The following is a 21750-nucleotide window of genomic DNA, read 5'->3' as shown; positions in this document are numbered from 1 at the left end:
TGGGACTCTTCCTGCCTGCTTCTACTGAAGAGGTGTGGACAGCAAAGATGGGAGAAATCCCTCTCCCACCTCTACCCACCCCTTTGCTCCCCACCTACCACTGGATGTACAATGGATATGAAGGGGAACCTGTTCTATGATTCTTTTTATTAATTTTTAAATTTATATCCAAGTTAGTTAGCATATAGTGCAAAAATGATTTCAAGAGTACATTCCTTAACGCCCCTTACCCATTTATCCCATCCCCCTTCCCACAGTCCCTCTAGCAACCCTCTGTTTGTTCACTATATTTAAGAGTCTCTTATCTTTTGTCTCCCTCCCTGTTTTTATATTATTTTTGCTTCCCTTCCCTTATGTTCATCTGTTTTGTATCTTAAATCCCTCATATGAGTGAAATCATATGATATTTGTCTTTCTCTAATTTTGCTTACTATAATACCTTCCAATTCCATCCATGTAGTTGCAAATGGCAAGATTTCATTCTTTTTGATTGCCAAGTAATACTCCATTGTATATATACACCATTCATTCGTTGATGGACATTTGGGTTCTTTCCATACTTTGGCTATTGTCAATAGCATTGCTATAAACATTGGGGTGCATATGCCCCTTTGAAAGAGCACACCTGTATCCCTTGGATAAATACCTAGTAGTGCAATTGCTGGGTCATAGGGTAGTTCTATTTTTAATTTTTTGAGGAACCTCCATACTGTTTTCCAGAGTGGTTGCATCATTTGCATTCCCACCAGCAGTGCAAAAGAGATCCTCTTTCTCTGCATCCTCGCCAACATCTGTTGTTGCCTGAGTTGCTAATGTTAGCCATTGTGACAGGTGTAAGGTGGTATCTCATTGTGGTTTTGATTTGTATTTCCCTGATGATGAATGATGTTGAGTGTTTTTTCATGTGTCAGTTGGCCATCTGGATGTCTTCTTTGGAGAAGTATCTATTCGTGTCTTTTGCACATTTCTTCACTGGATTATTTATTTTTTAGGTGTTGAGTTTGGTAAGTTCTTTATAGATTTTGGATACTAACCCTTTATCTGATAAGTCATTTGCAAATATCTTTTCCCATTCCGTTGGTTGCCTTTTAGTTTTGCTGATTGTCTCCTCTGTGCAGAAGCTTGATGAGGTCCCAATAGTTCATTTTTGCTTTTGTTTCCCTTGCCTCTGGAGACGTGTTGAGTAAGAAGTTGTTGAGGCCAAAATCAAAGAGGGTTTTGCCTGCTTTCTCCTCTGGGACTTTGATGGCTTCCTGTCTTACATTTAGGTCTTTCATCCATTTTCAGTTTATTTTTGTGTATGGTGTAAGAAAGTGGTCCAGGTTCATTTTTCTGCATGTCGCTGTCCAGTTTTTCCAGCACCATTTGCTGAAGAGACTGCCTTTATTCCATTGGATATTCTTTCCTGCTTTGTCACAGATTAGTTGGCCATACGTTTGTGGGTCCACTTCTGGGTTCTCTATTCTGTTCCATCGATATGGGTTCTCTATGTCTGTTTTTGTGCCGGTACCATACTGTCTTGATGATGACAACTTTGTAATACAGCTTGAAGTCTGGGATTGTGATGCCTCCAGCTTTGGTTTTCTTTTTCGAGATTGCTTTGGTTATTAGGGGTCTTTTCTGGTTCCATACAAATTTCAGGATTGTTTGTTCTAGCTCTGTGAAGAATGCTGGTGTTATTTTGATAGGGATTGCTGAACCTGTTCTATGATTCTTGACCCCATCACCCACTTTGAGATAATAAAGAGGAGAGAGAAGGAGAGGAAGGTAGAGAACCTGTAAAGAGACTGTCTGAGGAGAGAGTATTGTCATGTTTAATGCCACTCCTCTTGCGAAAGGGTGGGGAAGGGCTACCTCCCACAACCAAGCCCAGTGAGGGGTTACTGTAAGGGAACCACGCAGGGGATTCTGAAATATGTTCTTGTAGGTGGGACTCAAAGAGAACTGACTTAAGCCTATGAAAACCTAAAGAAGACTATGGACTCGGGTCTCTTTCCTGCTTGGAGTGTAGATAGAGGAGGCGGATGGCTTGCATGAGGTCAGAGGTCAGACACAGCTGCTGGTCTGGAGAGGACTGTCAGGGCAGGTGATGTGTGAGTGTCCTAGAGATGACCCCATGGGAGAAAGAGCAGGACTGGGGACCTAGCTGAAAAGGCCTGGGGGGTAAGGGCACTTCTGCAGACTGAGGCTGCAAACAGACTGCTGGATGCATGGGGGCTGCGGGAAGCCTTGAGAATAAGCAAGAGGTCCTCCTGCCCCGAGTCATGGCAATTACCAGGAAAAGGGCCCTGCACAAAAATTTGTCTGTATCTGGGACCTGAAGGGACTTTTAGAAGTGTCAGTGACCTAAAAGTGAGCAGAAAATTCCTAGGCCTGCTGGCGTTTTCATCCAAGGTAGGAGAATATTATATGAAATGGCAGTGAAGCAAAAATAAAGATGCATTTTTAACACATCACAAATCACGTTTGCTGAATACATTAGATACACTCTGTTTACCCCAAGGATCTGAGTTGATAGAAAGTTAGCAAAGGAAGTTTCCCAGAGGAATCCCATACCGCAGTTCATTTCAACTAGCCGGGTACATAATAACTCATGCTTCCTTCTGTAAAGTTGGAAGACCAGGTCTCCTGGCCAAACATATTCTGGCATGTGCTCACAAGGTACAGGAGCAGCTTTGGGATGTCTTGATTTTTGTCCATTTTCATGTCTCTTTCTAGGTCCCAGCTCCCTCACCCCTCCCACCCTCCACTCTTCACCCCAGGGGCTGAATGCTGACTTTTTCTAGTTGGAGGTAGGAGGAGTGGCAAAGTGGGTAATGACCTAGAGTCCTAGAGGGCTTGCGTCGTGTTGTGATTTGAGAAGGGAAATGGACAGCTTCTCTAAAAATTAAGGGAAGGTTTCAGACCCTCCTAAGAAGATGTCAAGTGGTCCTGAATGTTTCTGCAGAAGAGTAACAGAATCTTCTTTTGTGTCTTTCTCTCGTTCCTCTCTGGGGTCTGCAAACACACATTGCTGTTTGTTTAGCTTTGTTTTCCTTTGATCCTCAGGAACTTTTTTTCCTTGCTGAAGCAAATCCCCAAACTTGCAGCCTGGGGAGTCAGAAGGCAATGCCTGTTTTGGGTGCAAAGACTGGTGAGTAACATCAGAGCATTCAGAAAGTGACCCCTTGCACTAAGGTGCAGGAGAAACGCTGTGGTTTGGGACTGCCATTTGAGGTTCTAAAAGGCAGAATGTCAGAAACATTCAAGATAATGCACATGGGAACATCTTCCTCCCAAATGTCAGACTTGCAGAGAGTCTGGGTTTCCTTTGCTGTGTAAATGCTTCTCTTTTTTGCCTTTCCTGAGAACTGGAGATGATCCTTTAATGCCAGATTTTTCCCTCTTCACTCTAAAGGCAATCTGTTCTATGCTTTCCCCGCCTTGAGTGCTGACATGACTTTGACGAACCACACACCATTTGCCAGAAAGGAAGAAAAGAGGTAGGGATGAAGATCACGTAAGAACACACACATTTTTGGCCTTTCAGAGATTCAGCAAGATGGAGAAAAGGAATAAATAAATGAGAAGGGTGAGAGTGACTGTGTTTATTTTCTCCCTTTGTTCACACTCTGACCATAGCGTAGCTAAGCATGGGGGTCTGGAACTAGAGACTCCTTTGAATTCCACCTCCACCTTCCACTAGTTAGGACCCTGGGTCGGTTACTTTTATCTCTCTGTGCCTCCGCTTCTGGATCAGTAAAATGACAATAAAAATAATATTTACCTCATAGGGTTGTTGTATATATAAAGGGCTAAAAAGGGTGCGTGGTGCACAGGTGGTGTGACGTATTTGTTAGCTACTGTTATTTCCTCATCTTCTAGTAATTTCCTGGGTCTGTAGAGATCTGAGGTGGGAAAGGATGATGTGAAGAAAAGTTAGGTCCAACCTCCACTGGATTATTTATTTGTGATTTGCAACTACACTTAATTCTCCATCCATGTTATTTTTAGGCAGCATTAGGGTTGGTTATAACAGGGTTGATGAGAACTTGAATCTTTTCACCCATTTATTCAGACATTTGTGTTTGTTCATCTATGGATTATTTATTTGAGTTAGGGCACTAGGAAATTTCCAGACTTGTATACAGCATAGGGTTTGCTCCTTAAGGAATCTACAGCTGGTTAATGATATAAAACAATTAATACCTAATCAGAATGACTCTGTTTGGAATATGCTGTTAAATCCCAATAAAGAAAACTAGTCAGAAATAAATGGCCCAGCAAAACTATTTTGAGAATAAACTCAGTGTTTGTACCGTGAGACTGAGATCTCTAGCCGTAGTCACCTATACCATTAAGTCTTCTGACCACAAATGTGGCCTCAGGCCTCGTTTCCCCTCATATTTACCAGTATCTTGCTTTGAAATGACCTGGCATTTTTCCTTCTGTTGGGAACAGGAGGGGCTCCCTGCTTCTACACTTCTACTAAATGCCTGGTATGACCTAAACACTCTGAGCCTATTTTAGGCAAAAACAGTTTAGGGATTATTAATTATGTGGGTACAGACCATGATTCTGTATTTCATTTTTGGATGCATTTTAGCCCACAAACCATGCCTTCTCATTTGTCATCTGGGCTTTATGGAGATGTATGAAGTATGTATCCACTTTTAAAAACAAGGAATCTCACAGATGACACTTTTTTTCTTAAAAATTAAATAATATTTTATGGAAAGGAAAATGATCCATTTTTGATTTGGTGGTTCTTTTTTAAAAAATGTTTGTTTGTTTGTTTGTTTAGAGAGAGAGAGAGCGAGAGCAGGGAGGGAGCAGAGAGAGAGGGAAGGAGAGAATCCCAAGCAAGCTCCACCCTCAATGTGGAGCCTGATGCAGGGTTCAATCACATGACCATGAGATCATGACCTGAGCCAAAATCAAGAGTCAGATGCTTAACCAACTGAGCCACCCAGGCACCCCTTAATTTGGTTCTTCTTATGGGTTCGAGAAAAGCTCATGTCTTCAATGTTTTTGACTGCTAGCAAAATTTTATCTGGCCTTCCAATATAGTTCACCTAGACAATGAACAGCGAAATGTCCGATGGTAATCCAAGATGTAAATGGAAAAATTATGGGCCAATCTTGTACTCTGAAAAGGGAACTTACTGTTTGACCCACATCAGTCACTTACTCTTCTGGGCCACAATTAAAAATGAGACGTTTATCACGGTAAAGCTTAAATTATTTTTAAGGTTCTTCTATCCCTAAATGACTAGTATTCTAGATCTGTGCTCTTCAGTCTAGTAACCATTAGCCACATGTGGCTCCTAAGCACTTGAAATGTGGCTGGTTCAAACCGAGATGCACCGTAAATGTAAAACACACACCGGACTTTGAGGAGTTAATACAAAAGAAAGACTGCAAAATATTGAGTACATTGGGTTCAATAAAATACATGACTAAAATGAACTTAACCTATTTTTCTACCGTGACTATAGAACGCTTGAAATTACATGTGACTTACATTGTATTAATACGGGACAGCACTTCCCTAGACCTTCAAAACAAAGGGATTGGAAATTTGTCTTGAAGGACTTGTAGTGTTTAATGATCATTGTTTCAATATTAAGGTCATTATGCCTCTAAGGTCAGGTTTTCAAACTTAAAATTCTTATCCACACCAAAGTAATACACTGTGCATGGACAGATATTTGCCACCAAGTTCCTCTTGAAATACTTCCTGCTGAGGTCCTCTGGGAGTTCCACAGTTACAATGCTCAACATTCAACCCTTATGGTACTGTCTCAACTGTATCATAAAAGGCTATCAGGAAATACACCAAAATGTTAAGAGTGATTATTTCTAGGTGGGGTACTGAGCGATTTTTTCATTCTTTTTTATTATTTTCATGTTTCAATCTTTCAACAAGGTCTAAATTAATTTCTTCATCTGAAAAATGCATCTCTTTACATTTCAGCATGAATGATTTTATAAATTCTACAAATATCACAAATATGTAAAAAAAAAAAAAAAGAGACCAACTTAAAAGGAAATATCCCAAAAGGCTTTAATCTACTTTTCTCCATTTCCAATTTTCCTACAGCAAATAGGTTACTTCTACCAAGAGAGATAATACACCTTATTTTAAAATCTCAGTATCCACCCACCCTTTAAACCTTGAACCGACATTAATTTGTAGCATGCTGATTTTCTTAGAACTCCTGAAGCTTTTATCTCCGCTGTGTAAGACTGAAGAGCAGATACTTTAGGTTTTAGCTTTGATCTTGATGCTAACACAGCTTTTTAATAATTTTATGACTACCATCAAATAGAACAGTAGTTAGAGTATATGCAGAAGACAGGGAAGGAATCCCAAAGATAGTTTACTATGCCACTGTGTTTGGGGGATTAGGTTGTACTTTAAAAGCAGCCATCTAAAGGAAATGGCATTTACATCTGACACCTGCAAAACAGGAGAGGGCAGTCTCCTGCATGCAGCTCATATGGCCACTCAGGAGGGCTCTCTCTCTCTCTCTCTCTCTCACACACACACACACACACACACACACACACACACGCAGCGTGAGCAGGGTTGTGCCCTATGCTGTCTTGCTAAGCATCCCCTGTAGCTGCTTTTTTCATCACTCTCAGAGACCAGAGCCACCTCCCTGCCCACTTCAGGTACCACGGGGCTAGGACAGGCAATGCTTTCGCGTGTGCAGAGGTGTCCGTGTTCGGGCAAGGCCAGACGCCCAGCCAGGTCTGCTGTCAGCCATGTTGGCTTTGGAAAGCACTGGGCTTCTAAAGGCCTATCAGGTCTGACTGTTCAGCCTGGCAATATTATACTCGTTTTTGTTTTTTTTTCCTTCTTGAGGAAAAGTGTCTTTTTGTAATTCCCACGTGGCAACAGCTCTGTGGACTACAGCACTTTGGAACGGAGCAGGACTTACTGTTAGTAGTGAAGATGACTTCTCCTTCCTGCGGGGTAGGATCGGTATCCGGGACCACCTGCAAGGCTCCCACCGTCCGGACAGCAGGGTCCAAAGTGACTGAACTTTCGTTTACAGTCGTGTCGCTTGCGCCCGTGATCTGGTTGGTGGGTGGGCCTCCCAGAGATCCCTCGAAGTCAGTGGGCAAGTCGTCCATGCAGTCAGCATTGGGCTGATAATGAGGAGAAAAGGATCTCTCCTTAGCGTTTGTCATCCAGTTAGAGATGAAATGTTTACAGCCTAAATATTTTGTTTCAGTGGAAAACCGAGTTCTTTACTGTTTTCCTCCTGAATCACTTAAAAAAAGTATATTCTACTATAGTTTCTGCAATTAACATGAAAACATCTTCCAAAATTTCCTTTCCAAAGTTTCTGTTTAGATCTAGATATAGCGTTTCAATTCCAGGAGAAACAATATTCATATATTAATATAATACTTGGGGGGGGATAATATTTATTTATGATGATTACCTTTCCTTGTATATACTGTTTACTCCTCATACAGAAAGTAGCTGACTGCTGATAATTACCCCCAAAGACCCACACATTGTTCGTAAATGCACTGATGGCAGGAGAGTAGGGAGGGGGCACAGAATCTGACTCATGGTGAATTGTTTATTAGAGATACACACAAAAGCACAGGGTACTTTTGTTATGATGGTGGTTAAACATAAGCCAAAACCAGCTGTAAAAAATGCCCTATTTACTTAATGTGCAAATCGATCATACGTTGGTCAAATCTTAATTAAAATTTTAGAATCATAAAACTAGGGTAAAATCATTTAATTTGATTATCCAATCATTGCAAGACTTCTGTCCCTCCAGGCCCCTCATCCCCAGATGTCTGACAGCCCCCCCTTGAACAACACAGAAATGGGGAGCTCTCTACTTTGCAAGACAACCTGTGTTGGCCAGCCTTTGTTAGACTATGCTATCTTTGGGCAAAATCTTTCTCTTTGTAGGTTTTTCTCTTTGGTCTTAGTTCTGCTGTTTGAAATGATATTGAATATATTTATATCTCCTCCAAAAACAGCTTTTAAAATGATTTTCAGTTGTTATGCCTCTACCCAAACTCATAAAAATTATTTTAAAAAGATGGTGTTGCAGAGATCGGGTCTTAAGAAATACTAAGAATTTTTGCTTGACATATCTCAATGGATACAGATCAGGATGGGAGGGATTAGGTGAGGAAAATTCTGGATTGGCATTGACTGAATTAACATCATAATGACTACACTGTGTTCAAAGATCAAAGGGAAAATCCATAATTCCTGGACTCACTGGGAGCACAAAGCAAGCAATCCAAAGCAGGGGACTCTTGTCCTGATTTTCTACTCTTAACCCAGTCTCTCAAGCTCCACACCTGTGTTTCCAATAGCCAGTTGGAAATTTCCAATCTCACAAAAATCTCAAATTCAGCTCATTCCCTCTTTCTCTGTATTCTCTCTTTATTTCACCTCTCCGTCTGTTAGAAGTGAGCCAATTCACTGGAACTCAAGGTATAAAAGTCAGTGCACTGAATGACCAACCCACCATATTTTTGAAATTTAGAGACAGCGACATAAGCTATATTAGGAATTTTCTCTCCCCATTACCTTTTCTTCCATTACAGTTTCTTCCCTGGTATATTCCATTCTCTACTTTCTCAACACAGCAGTCTTTAAAACAAAACAAAACACAGGTCTGATTCTTCTTCTTCTTTTTTTTAAGTAGGCTTCATAACCAGCACTGAGCCCGACACGGGGCTTGAACTCTGAGGTATAGACCTGAGCTGAGGTCAAGATTCAGAGTCCAGAGTGCTAACCATTACACTATGGAACCTGGGTCAAGATTCAAACGCGTAACCAACTGAGCCACCCTCAGGGGTGCCCTGATCCCTCTTTTCTCTTAGAGAATAAATTATAAGCTCCTGAATAGGGCAAAACAGGCTCTCTACAGCCTCATGGCAGCCAGCTCTTCTGGCCTCACTCACCTTAGCCTTTGGAAATACAGAATACCATATATTCCCTATCTCAGTGCTATAGCTTATGCTGTTCCTCTGATCAGTCCCAATCACCCCCATTGCCTTCCCCATCCCAAGGTCTCAACCTGACTGTGGTGAACTCGTAAGCATCCTTCAATTCCCAGGCCAACCATCACCTTTTCTAAGTACTGTTCCCTCCCAGGTAGCATGTTGGATACTGTAATACTTTGTAGGTATCTCTCCCTGTGTTGTGGTTTATTTGTAACTGTGCTTGTCTCTGTCTTACTCTACTAGTTCACAAGCTTTCTCCCCCCAGCTTCATTCAAATATAATTGATATGTAACATTCTATCAGTTTAGGTGTATGACAGAATGATTTGATATACATATAGACTGCAAAATGATTAACACCTAAGTTTAGCCAACATCCATTACCTCATAGAGTTGCAACGTTTTTTTCGTGTGTGATGAGAACTTTTAAGATCTACTCTCTTGGTAACTTTCAAATAGACAAAACAGGATTGTTAACTACAGTCACCATGCTGTATGTTACATCCCCAGGATTGCTTTATAATTTGACCACCTTTACCCATTTCACCCCCACCCCCCAACCCCCAACCTCTGGCAACTACCAGTCTGTTCTTTGTTTCTAGGAGTTTAGTTTTTTAGATTCCACATAAAAGTGAGACACGAGCTTTTTAAAGTGAAACAACTACATTACGTTGATCTTAATTTCCAAGCCCTCATACAGTGTCTGGCAATTACAAGGTGCTCAGTAAATGTCGATTTGAACATTTTATCAGTGTCTCAGTTTACTACCATGAAAAGCTGGGAATGTTACTATCTGTCCTAGATCAGTTAAGGGAGGATTTGAGAAAATGCTTTAAAACTGTCAAGTTCCGTGTGAAGGTCAGGTATATTATTCAAGAATACCAGAATATGCCACCCCAAAATGTGCTGTTGGCATAAGGATTATTTTGCGCTGAAGACAGTTGAGAAGAAGCAGGTAAAGAAATGTTCTCTGCCCTCCTCCCATCTGCCCAAAAGTAGGACATTTTGTAAAGGTGGCCCCCCTCCCTGTACCAGGAAGAGAAGAACATTCTGATCACCAGAGACTGGGAGTTGACATCAAAATGGATCTGTAATAACACACCTCACTAATATGCCCTTCTCTGCCATTAGTTTCCCTCATATATGTACTTTCCCAGAATTTGCTGCCCGAGAAACTCAAGGTCCTTTGGTCACTTCTGTTAAAATTTGTTCTTTTGTGAAGATGCTCTGTATGTCCAAGTTCTGCCCACCCCTTTGAGTTACTCATCCCTAAGTGCTCCCATGTGCTTGTGCAGTGCACATGTTAATAAACGTCTGGTTGTTTTTCTCTTGTCTATCTTTTACCGGTCTCATTTATAGGGCCCCTGCTAGAGAACCTAGACGGGTAGAAGGGAAAGTATCTTTTTTCTCTCCCCTACACTATATAAAAACACTTGTAAGCAAAACCAATTGTATGGGGGGGGGGGCGGTGTCAGGGACGAAAGGATTTCACAATGAGCATACTGTGCTGGTTGGTCTTTCCTCCATGGGCATCTGAATGCAATCACATATGTGGTAACCACTGACATAGTTTTCAAAATGTTCACTTCGCTTGTTGATTTTGGTTCTTCATTTTATGTTTTTTTATTTTTTTTTAAAAGTTTTTAATTTTGAAGCAGAGTGTTCCCTTTTATTTTGTGCACTAGGAGGAACGGTATTATATTTTTAACAGAAGCAGGAAAGAGAAAGAGCTAATTAGCTCAGTGAGACTGTTAATGGTGGCGGGCATGAATAATTTGGCTTAGGTATAATATTTCATAGACCAAACATTACAGAAACTCACAGTTTATATCTACTCTAAGTGGTTCATCCAAGAGAAGACTGTTTTTGAAAAGGGACCCAATTTATATACCTCGAAGAGAAATTACAGTCATAATGTTTAGCAGAAGATCTCAAATACCATCTGCAAGTGAACATTGCATAGGTATGCAAATTCAGTTTAGCATGGGAGAAACCACTCAAATAAACCAACCTCTAGAAGTCAGGAACATGGGAATACCCCAGCTACATAGAATTTTCTCTTCAGTAACTATCATGCTATTTATAACAGGACAATAGCGATAGAAGGTGTTCATTGCTGGGATACGAATGGCCTGGGTGATACGGTACCTCAGAGGAGTACTCACTGAGATCTGCATTCTGTCGCTCTACAAAGACTCGCCTAGAACTGACTGGAGAGAAACGAGGGTGCAGATCTGTTGTGTAGATAAAGGGACGAAAACACTTCTGACAATGAAGGCCTCCCTCCTTTTCAGTTCTGTATCTTATTTCTCTTGGCAAAATATTGTAAAAAAAAAAAAAAAAGATACCCACTATAATGGGAATTTCATGATCCACAAGCTGTGCTTTCATTCTTTAGCTCATTTTAGAGAAATCCACTTTACAAAGTGAAAATGTCCCCAGCTCTCAGCTTTCGGCTTATGTGTGGTGTGCCTTATAGCAGAGGCAGCCACAAGGATACTCAGTTAAAAACAAAAACCAGAAACAAGCCAAAAAAAAAAAAAAAAAAAACAAAAAAAAAAAAAACCCCTTACTGCCTGTATCTGGACCATTTAGTTGACCAAGATTACAACCAAGTAATGAGTGGTGAGTGGACACAGTCCAAAGGAGACCAGACTGAATTTCATAAATATGATTCTGTAACTGACAGCCTTCTGGCTCTGAGGGGCAACAATGCCACAGACATTTACTGAACACCCATTATACGAAAGGGATACAGAGATAAGAACCACTAGGGACTAATTGTTAGAGACTGACAAGCTCTTTTCAATTTTCCTTGATTAAGAATAGAGTATAAGGAATTTAGAAAAAAAATTATACAACAATATCTTCAAGCTGCATAAAGAGGGCTTCGGTTAGCTGAAGTGTTTACTAAGTGAGAAGGCTGTGAACTTGCCCAGTGACATGGAAAGTTATATGAATGCAATAAAACATCATCTTTTTGGTATGGTTTAGGCATGGTGCTACCCAGTGGTGAAGCATGGAGTGAAACAACATCCCCAATTCCTCCCAGATCCAGACTTCAGTATCATCCTCTAGGACACGACCAGAGAAACCTTGGGGAGGCATGAGGGTAGCCATATGCCTTGGTGGTTCCTGAGAAGTGGCCCACATGCCTTCTTCTTTCTGGAGGACGTTCTGTTCTCTGGGGCAAGCACAGATGCGTGTCATGTTCCTGTGCAGCTAGCCTTTATGAATCCTTGGCAAAATCCAAAAGATGCTACCAATGTTTATTTTTCTGGAAGTCAAGTGTGCTGAGTAAAATCCTACCCATACTTGGTGAGCATGAAACCATGTACAAAATGCCCAACTGCTAAAAGTTAAAATGTTTTTAATTTTGGAAATAAGCCCAAAGGCCACCCAACAGTTCTATTTCGAAAACAGTATTTGTATCGTCAACTCATTCTCAAGTAGCTTCTGAAGAAGTCATACCTCCTCTGGAGAAGTCTGAAGTCAAATGCTATTTAGTTCGAAACGTAACCACCAGGGGTGGTTTGGTTTCACTGTCCTGACCAAGAAGCACTGGGATCAACATTTAGGAGCTTTGAAAATATCCTAAGCATTAGAAACTGGGTCAAATAATGTGACTGTCTACCTTGAATTGTGAGTATTCTAAAGGTTCTGGAGACTAAAGATAACATACACATATGCAAGCACACACGTACATACATTTCCCATCTCCCTTGCATGAACTGGTTGAGAAGTGCAAACCCTGCGTTCGATTTTCTAGGCTCCTAGTATCTGGTAGAGATGATGGGCTCTTACTCATATTTCATGCTCACTGTAATTGATTTTTACCTTGAATGCATTGTGCATTTACAACTCTGGCCTGAAAATGTAATGCATTGCCTTTCAGAATCTAGCTCGCAGCTATAGTCACACAAGCCGATTTGCGTTTGGTGTATCAACCATGATACACAGCATACAGCTTGCGTTGAAGCAGCTGGTACAGGGTAGAAAATTCTCCAGCCAATGCATGACCTCATAATGCTTCAGGTGTGCCCTCTCCAACAGAGCCCCTCTGGTAGTCCTGGCATAATTAGCATTTTGGCATTAAAGGAAGCCTTTGATATTTGATCTGATCCTTTCTTCTTCAGTGACATCTTGGGACCATTAACATTCTCTTTACTCTCTGCCATCAGTAGTGAGAAGTGACAACAGAGAGGCTGCAGCCAAGTGGAGGGGCCGGCGGGCGGGGGTGGGAGGGGAGGTTGATCTCTGTACCCTGTTTGTCTAGCTTCTTTTAGACAGCGCCTATGTTTTTCTCACATCTCTGTGCAGCCCTTGGATTTGGTGGCCTGGCTTGCTTCCTGCCCTCACCACAGCAGCTGGTGCCTCACCAACCACCAGCTCGTGGGGCTCACTTTAATACGATCCTGGGAAAGTCCTTCCCTGGAGCATCAAACCGGCCAGCTGGTGGGATTCTCTTTGCACTAGGGGAGAGGCTCAATTTTATGAACATATGACAGAGGGCACCAGCTGGATGGTAGTGTCAGAATGAAGCAGCTCTGGCTCTGGTTTCCTGTTCACTCAAGGTCTCTGCAGAGATCTGAGTTGAGCAGAGGCTCTGGGCCGGGTTCCCAGTGGCTGTCCTTTCCTCCCATTGTCCGGAAGAGCTCCTTTCCAGTGAAAGCTAGCCATGGTGCAACCCAGTGGTTGTAGGGCAACCTCGGAAAGTGAGGCACGCAGACCTCCTTGCTGACAGTACGTGAGTGATGACACACAGGAGGCGGTCAGTGTGCAACCGGGCCGTCCAGCCTCTGCTATGTCCTGCCTGTACTCGCACCCTGCAGCCTAGATGAGAAGCTTAGGAGCTGACACGGACGTGGTGAGAGGGCCGCGATGTTCTCAGAGTGAGAAAAAGTGAGAAGAGAAATGTTTCAGACATGGGTGTTCTCTTGGGGCCTCAGCAGATGACGGCTCTGCCAGGAAGATGAGGGGGTCATAGAAAATCCAGGTGTGATGTTTTCTCCCTGCTTGGGGGGTGATGCAGAAAGACACATATTACGATGCTGTAGGCTGTGCTGTGCTTACCGGGATCCCTAGGGCTTTAAGAATGTTCATCTTGCACATGGGGCAGGTGCGATGGTCTAGAAGCCAGGGGTCAACACAGGACTTGTGGAAAAGATGCCTGCAATGAGAACCATACATCTTAGAGTGGCGGTAACCGCACAGACTACCTAGTCCACCACAGCCCAGAGACTTGTCCAAGGTCACTCGACTGCTCAGAGGCACAGCCGAGACTTGAACCTCCATCTCTTAGCTCCTGGGCCAGTGAGCTTCCTGGTATACCCTGTGCTGATTTAGTCAAAATCTGTCTGGATCCCAGGACTGTCCTATACGATTCACAACAGTCTTCCAAGTTTCAGAAAACGTAGAGGATGCAGACACAGAGAGATTTTTCTCTTTCTCAATAGGAAGAATGCTTAATGGAAAGAATGCAGGTGGGGAGGCCTGCACAGGCCTTTCAGGATAACTTGCGACTTGTAAATAAATCCAAACTTTCTTTTTCCACAGTCAGAAGACAACTGCAAAATAAAGGCTTGTTTCCATTAATATTTGGGCTCTCACACAAAAGGGCAAAAGAGCTCCTGGAAGCATTTAACAATACAGATGACATTTTATGTTGTTATGCCTGCTGGCTGTCAAATCAGAAGCCAGAGTGAAGGGTACCGTACCCTTTCCTGTTTGTACAGCTGATGTGCTCAATCAACTCCACTGCTGTTCTCATGTGGCACTCCCGTGAGCCTTCACTGCACGCCAGCAGGAGGGGGGCATTCAGTAGGCACAGGGGGGCCTCCTAACTGACCTTTCATTCAACTTGGCTCTCAAGAGCCCAAGAGATTATCAGGGACTGCTCGAGTCAGAAGCTTTTCTTCTCACAAGACTCCAGACCACAGGCAGAAGCAGTCAGAACTTCCTGCCTGGGGCAAGAAGACAGGGAACCATCTGTCTTAAGTATGAGGGCTTCGCAGGACATTCCATTCATGCCTGACTTTGTCCTCGGCTGTGCACTGTTTACTCTCTTCTCTCACCTTTGTTTTCTTTCCTTCTATCAGTCTAACCCTTTGTGTTAGAGGGCTTTAGGCTCAAATGCTTAAAGGGGACCCATAAATTAGGGAAGAGTGCAGGAGGGGCCAATTTTTTAAATGGAAATTGAGAAGAATCCACATGCCAAGGATGGGGTTAGCTGTACTCTGGATATGATTAGATTGGGGATTAGAGCAGGAGAGTAGCAACCTGGATGTGTCATCATGTTTCCAGGTTGCTGTTTAGAATGCCTGCAGATTTATTCCTTAGAAGACACATATCACATTCATTCGGTCCTTTACCCATACATTCATCCAACAAGTAATAAATGCTGAGAACTGTGCTCAACACTGGGAATCAGCATGGTAGTGATTTGGCTCCTTCCTTTAGGGAATGTAATGGGAGGAGAGGTTAATAAAATAACATAAATAAACTACTTAATGACAATAGTGCTAAGTACCACCTTAGAAGAACATGGAGTTTGGGAAGGCTTATGACTGGAGATTTATTTTGTTTGGGTACTCAGGGAAGATTTTCCTGATGAAGTGCCAAAGTGAATACTTGAGGGCTACACAGACATTACCCGCATGAAATGGGAGGGGAGAAGGGTATTCTAGGCACAATGACTGACTGGCACGAGAACCCTGAGCTGGACACTGGCAGAAGTGAGGGAGGGACGAAAGCAGGAGGAAATCACCCTGTCCCCCAAAAGCAGTATGGACCTCCCTAAGTTCAGGCTCTGCACTCAGGAAACAAGTTCTGAATCTGAACTTGCTCACCAACTGTGTTCCTCTGGGGAAAAAAGTCAAACATTCTGATCCTTCTGACTGTTCTTGGGAGGCAGCCTCTGTCGTGTTTCTGGCATACATGTTAGAGTCACAAAAGAGGGCCAGTCATTAGCTGTTTTAACCTCAATAAGTCACTTAATATCCCCAAGTCTCGGATGCCCCATCTGTAAGATGGAGATATACCTACTTATGCAGAATCTCCAAACCCTAGAAGCTGATAGCTATTTTCGAACGCCCTGAGTCATTCCCCTTTGTGCATCTGTGATGGTTAGTTTTGCAGGTAAACTTGGCTAGTGCCCAGTCATTCAATGAAACACTAATCGAGGAGCATATCACAGATCTGGTTAACATCTACAATCAGTTGACTTGGAATAAAGGAGATTATCCTAAATAATCTAGGTGGGCCTTATCCAATCAGTTAAAGGCCTTAAGAACATAACTGAAGTTTCCCAAGGAACCAGAAATTCTACCTCCAGATGATAGCACCAGATTCTGCTCAAGTTCCCAGCCTGTAGGCCTGCCCTACAGATTCCTGACTTGCCAACCCCACCTAAGCCAATTTCTTGAAAAAATCAATGCCTTGAAAATTGTCTCATATATATACATATACATATGATATATAATGTAGTGGAGTATAGTGGGATTCTCTGGAGAACATTGACCAATATAACTTCCAATGAGAATGTAAGGTCCATGAGAGCAAAATCCTTGTTTGCCTAATTCTCTGTTGTATCCTCAGCATCTAGAATAGTTCCTGGCACACAGGTGATGCTCAGAAATATCTGCTATATAAATGAATACTTATCAAAAGACCTGGTACTCCTCACTGCCTACACATGGTCATAAGCCCATGGACTCAGTCTTGCTAAATCTCTTCCACTGCTTTGCTTGGCTTCTATTCTCAACACTGCTTCCTCACTCCTAATCTTGTTAATGTTCTTTATTACTGCAATAACATCTAAACTGCTCTCCACACTACCAGCTTTTCCTGTTCTTTTCATCCCACTCATCCTTGCCAGATTTATCTTCCTAAAATATAGCTCTGGTTACGTCACCTCCTTGTTCCATTCTGTTCTGTGCTAGGAGCTGGGTACAAAGATGAATAAGACAAGGTCCCTCCATCAGTACAGCAGCGTAGTCCTTGAATGGTTCCCTGTGAACCACAATGTAAAGGCCACTGGAAAGCCATACTCCTGGATCCATCATTTTCTGGCTGTTTGATCTTAGGCAAGCCTTAGTTCTCCAAGACTCTGTTGCTCATCTGTGAAATTTTCTTATAAGTATGGGGTTTGCAAGTGAATGACTCTGTATGTGTGTGGGGGGTGGCGTTGGGGTGGGGGGATAAGTAATGACCAAAAGCTTAAAACATAACTCCTGGCCCTCCTTAATTTTAAGCTACCATTAATCTTATTAAATTTTGTTGTTGTTGTTTTTCAATGTTTATTTTTGAGAGAGAGAGAGATAGACAGACAGAGACAGAGCGTTAGCAGGCAAAGGGTAGAGAAAGAGGGAGACAGAATCTGAAGCAGGCTCCAGGCTCTGAGCTGTCAGCATAGAGACCGATGTGGGGCTCAAACCCATGAACTGTGAGATCATGACCTGAGCTGAAGTCGGACGCTTAACCAACTGAGCCACCCAGACGCCCCACAACCATTAATCTAAATGATATAAATGTACTGCATCTTATTTTTAGATATTATGTTATTACTCCAATTCTTACTCTTTAGAATATACTTTTAACATTTTAACAAGTAAAGGCAAATTTTAAAAATTCAAAGGGAGAACTAAGGCAAAAAATGAAAGTGCTAAAGTGACACATAGATGGTGATCATGCTGATTATTAATGAACATTCATTTTCTAACACCATATTTCTTGTGTTAACTATCAAACATGAAGACTGTATCCTTGTAATTAGGATTGCAAAAACAATTCTTCCCTCCCCAATGGAAAGAAAAATAAAAGTTACCAGACTAAATAAATAAAGAGTTAGGGAAAGAATCCAGTGTTCAGTGAGATGTACCAACAGTCGAGTAAACATCTCTACGGCAAAGTCAACCTCAGCTCATCCTGTTTGTACGATTCACAGTATGGTACTGTCTCTTCCCATGTTTTAACAAAGGCTGCGTGAAAAAGTACACACTGAGGAACAATGGGACAAGATATTCTATCTTGTCTATCTTAACAATCCTAGCAAGCTGGAAATGCAACAGAGGATTGACCAAAACTCTTCTTCCTCTTTCTTCATCAAAGGGAAGCAAGCATTTAAGTAAAAGTTCCTCAGAGGTGCCTGGGTGGCTCAGTTGGTTAAGCGTCTGACTTTGGCTCATGTCATGATCTCGTGGTTCATGAGTTCAAGCCCCGCGCTGGGCTCTGTGCTGACAGCTTAGAGACTGAAGCCTGCTTCTGATTCTGTGTCTTCCTCTCCCCCTGACCCTCCCCGGTTTGTGCTCTCTTTCTCTCAAAAACAAACAAACAAACAAACAAACAAAGCTCTTCAAGCACCTGACAAAAGATGATGCTGACAACTGAAAATGATGCTGAGCTGATTATGAGTAATAAAATAAGTTCTCACATTTTTTTAGCAGTAATGACAAACCCAGCTAAACCTGTTTCCCCATTTATTAATTCTTGTTTTCTGTTGTCCTTTGTCTATATGTATGACACCCCCTCCAAATAAATGGCATTTTTTTCTCCACCTGGAGGAAGAACAGAGCTTTTCTAGCCTTTCCATCTCATTCACTTTTATAGGCTTTGTCAGACCCTGTCACCCTGACATTGACATTAGAAGTCCATGGCTTTCCTTTACAATACAAACTGTTTCATTCCCTTCAGTAAGATGGTAATCAAAGAACGTAAGTCACTCAGGGACCCAGACAACATTAACTATTTAAATAGGATGTATCCAGTGCTTCTATGGGTAGTCAAAATATTTCCTCAGAACCTCACAATCTTATTTGTAAAGTTGTCAATGAAGTCAGAGTTTTTAAATTAAGACACACTAAGTTAATCAATATTAACTTAATATTTATAAATATTCCTCCACATATAACATGCAACAGGCATGTTACTATGCAACAGGCATGTGAAATTATTAATTCATAACAGCTCTATGAGGTAAAAATTACTATTCCCATTTTATGGAGGAGTAAGCTTGAAGCTCATCAAAGTAAAATAAATTAAGCCAAGAGCTTGTAAGCTGCAGAGCTAGGGCTCAAGCCCAGCCCTAGAGTCAGTGGTTTTACCCAAGTCTGCACCCTGCCACCCTTCCTTCCCCACACTGAACCATCATGGGTCGGGGGGGGGGGGTGCAGTTTGGAGGAATTAAAATTTTTATTCTTTCCCAAAGTATTTTTGTGGTTCAGTTTCAAGGAGGCAGTATCTTAGTTACGGGGTTGGAGATCAGGCAAAACCGAAGGGAAAAGTGATCTGCCTTAAGCATATGCACTTGGCTACAGAAGGGAAAAGCTGTCAAATAATACTGGCCTCCTCAGAACTATACTTAGATATTAGTTGGGTTGATCTATTTGGGGAGAGGATAACACTGGCCTCTAAACGCTTTGTACCGCCCCATTCTCCACTGCCCAACAAACAGACTTGGTTAAATGCTGAGTTGGCAGCTCCATCGCCTTTCCATAAAATGTTCCTATTTGAGTCTTCAAGTACCACAGAAAGTCATACCCACTCTTCATCAGGGCTCTTCTTGACATGGTCTGGTTTCCCTTTCTTGCTTTAGCTTTCTAAATACAAATATGACATCACTCCTCAGGCTTGAAATGCTTCAGCTGCTCCTCTCTCCCTGGAGCACAAAGTCGAAATGCCTGAAGACAAGGCACACAGAAGCCTCACCCACCGTGGCGCGTGTCACGTCTTCTGTTACGTCCCTACATTTACCCCACACTTTTACCATAACTCTGGAACGCCCTTCTCATTTTTTCTCCTGGTATGTCAAATCCTGCTCATATTTTATCTCATAGCTCAAGTATCCCTTCTCTTCTCTGAATATCCCATCCCTTTTTTTGAAACTCTGCCAAAGAGAGCTGGTTTCTTTTTATTTCCGCTCCACTGTGTTTTCCTACATATGTTGCAGTAGTATGTGCCCTGATTTCAGGGTTTGACTACCTCTCCTTAGCACTGTGACCTTGGGTAAGTAACTTGCCTGTGGCTCAGTTTTTTCTCTTTCATGTTTTATGACAATGTCCTTTAATTGTTGCAACAACCCTCTGAAGTAATACTGTTTGTGGTAATCCTTCAGAGGGTTGTTATTACAATCAAAGGACAAAGGGAATAAAGCAGAACAAACAAAACCTGAAGTTAGTAGACTGAAGAGAATAACAAAGATTAGAGCAGAAAGAAATGAAACAGAGACTAAGAAGACAATAAAAAAGATAAGTGAAATTAAGAGCTGGTCTTTGAAAAGATAAAATTGACAAACCTTTAGCTGGACTCACTAAGTAAAAAAGGGAGAGGACTCAAATCAGAAATGAAAGAGATGAGGGGCACCTTGGTGGTTTAGTTGGTTAAGTGTCTGACTCTTGATTTTGACTCAGGTCCTGATCTCACAGTCATGAGATTGAGCCCTGCATGGGGCTGTGTCCTGACAGCACAGAGCCTGCTTGAAATTCTCTCTCTCCTCTCTCTCTCTCTGCACCCTCCCCCATGCTTGCTTCCTCTCTCAAAATAAACATTAAAAAAAAATAAATGAAAGAGATGATACAACTGATACCACAGAAATATAAGGTTCATAAGAAACCACTACAACAATTTTATGCCAACAAATTAGACATCTAGAAGAAATGGATAAATTTCCAGAAACATTCAATCTACAAGACTGAATCATGATGAAGTAGGAAATCTGAACAGACTAATTATTAGTAAGGAGATTGAATCAATCATCAAAAACTTGCCAACAAATAAAAAAGTCCAGGACCAGATGGCTTCATTGGTGCAATGTACCAAACATTCAAAGAAGAATTAATACCACTCCTTCTCAAACTCTTCCAAAGAAAAGAAGAGGAGGGAATTCTTCCACACTCATTTTATAAGGCCAGCACTGCCCTGATACCAAAACCAAAGAAGGATACACAAGAAAAATATAAGCCAATATCCTCAACAAAATATTAGAGAAGCAAATCCAACAATAAATTATAAGGATCATATACCATGACCAAGTGGGATTTATTCCAAGATGCAAGGATGGTTCAACACCCACAAAATTAGTCAATATGTCATAGCACATTATCAAAATGAAGGATAAAAATCATATGATCATCTCAATGGATGCACAAAAAGCATTTGGTAAAATTCAACATCCATTTATGATAAAAACTCTCAACAAAGAAGGTATAGAGGGAAGGTACCTCAACATGATAAAGACCATATACGACAAACTCACAGCTAACATTATACTCAATAGTGAAAAGCTGAAAACGTTTCCTCTAAGATCAGGAAGAAGACAAGGATGCCCACTCTCACCACTTTTATTTCACATAGTATTTAAGTCCTAGCCAGAACAGTGAGGCAAGAAAAATAAAGGCATCCAAAGTGGAAAGGAAGAAATAAAATTGTCACTATTTGCAGATGATATATATAGAAAACTCTAAAGACTCCATCCCAAAACTTTTAGAATAAATGAGTTCAGTAAAATTGAAGGACACAAAATCAATACACAAAAATCTGTGGTGTTTCTATATACTATAATGAGCTGTTAGAAATAGAAATCAACAAAACAAAACCATTTACAACTGCATCAAAAAGAATAAAATACCAAGGAATAAATGTAACCAAGTAGGTGAAAGACCTGTACATTGAAAATTATAAGACATGGATAAAAGCAATTGAAGACACAAATAAATGGAAAGATATTCCATGCTCATAGATTGGAAGAATTCAATATTATTAAAAATCCATACAA

The 21750-nt window shown here is 41.5% G+C and overlaps 1 protein-coding gene across 4 annotated transcripts in view; it reads right to left on the bottom strand.

Moving 5' to 3' along the window:
* RNF150 (ring finger protein 150) overlaps positions 1-21750 on the bottom strand; it is a 292025-nt gene that overhangs the window by 72363 nt on the left and 197912 nt on the right. For 3 of the 4 annotated variants that reach the window (XM_045055827.1, XM_045055826.1, XM_045055828.1), the window contains exons 5-6: positions 14055-14151; positions 6930-7140 (exon numbers count right to left, since the gene is read on the bottom strand). In XM_045055827.1, coding sequence (XP_044911762.1) covers positions 6930-7140; positions 14055-14151 — 308 coding nt within the window. Of the gene's footprint in view, positions 1-1600; positions 3888-6929; positions 7141-14054; positions 14152-21750 lie in introns of those variants that run through there. The other variant, XM_045055825.1, reaches the window with a different exon arrangement.

The sequence above is a fragment of the Felis catus genome, chromosome B1, assembly GCF_018350175.1.
Source record: "Felis catus isolate Fca126 chromosome B1, F.catus_Fca126_mat1.0, whole genome shotgun sequence".
In the NCBI taxonomy this organism is placed as follows: domain Eukaryota; kingdom Metazoa; phylum Chordata; class Mammalia; order Carnivora; family Felidae; genus Felis; species Felis catus.
This window is presented reverse-complemented; position numbering and strand designations above follow the sequence as displayed.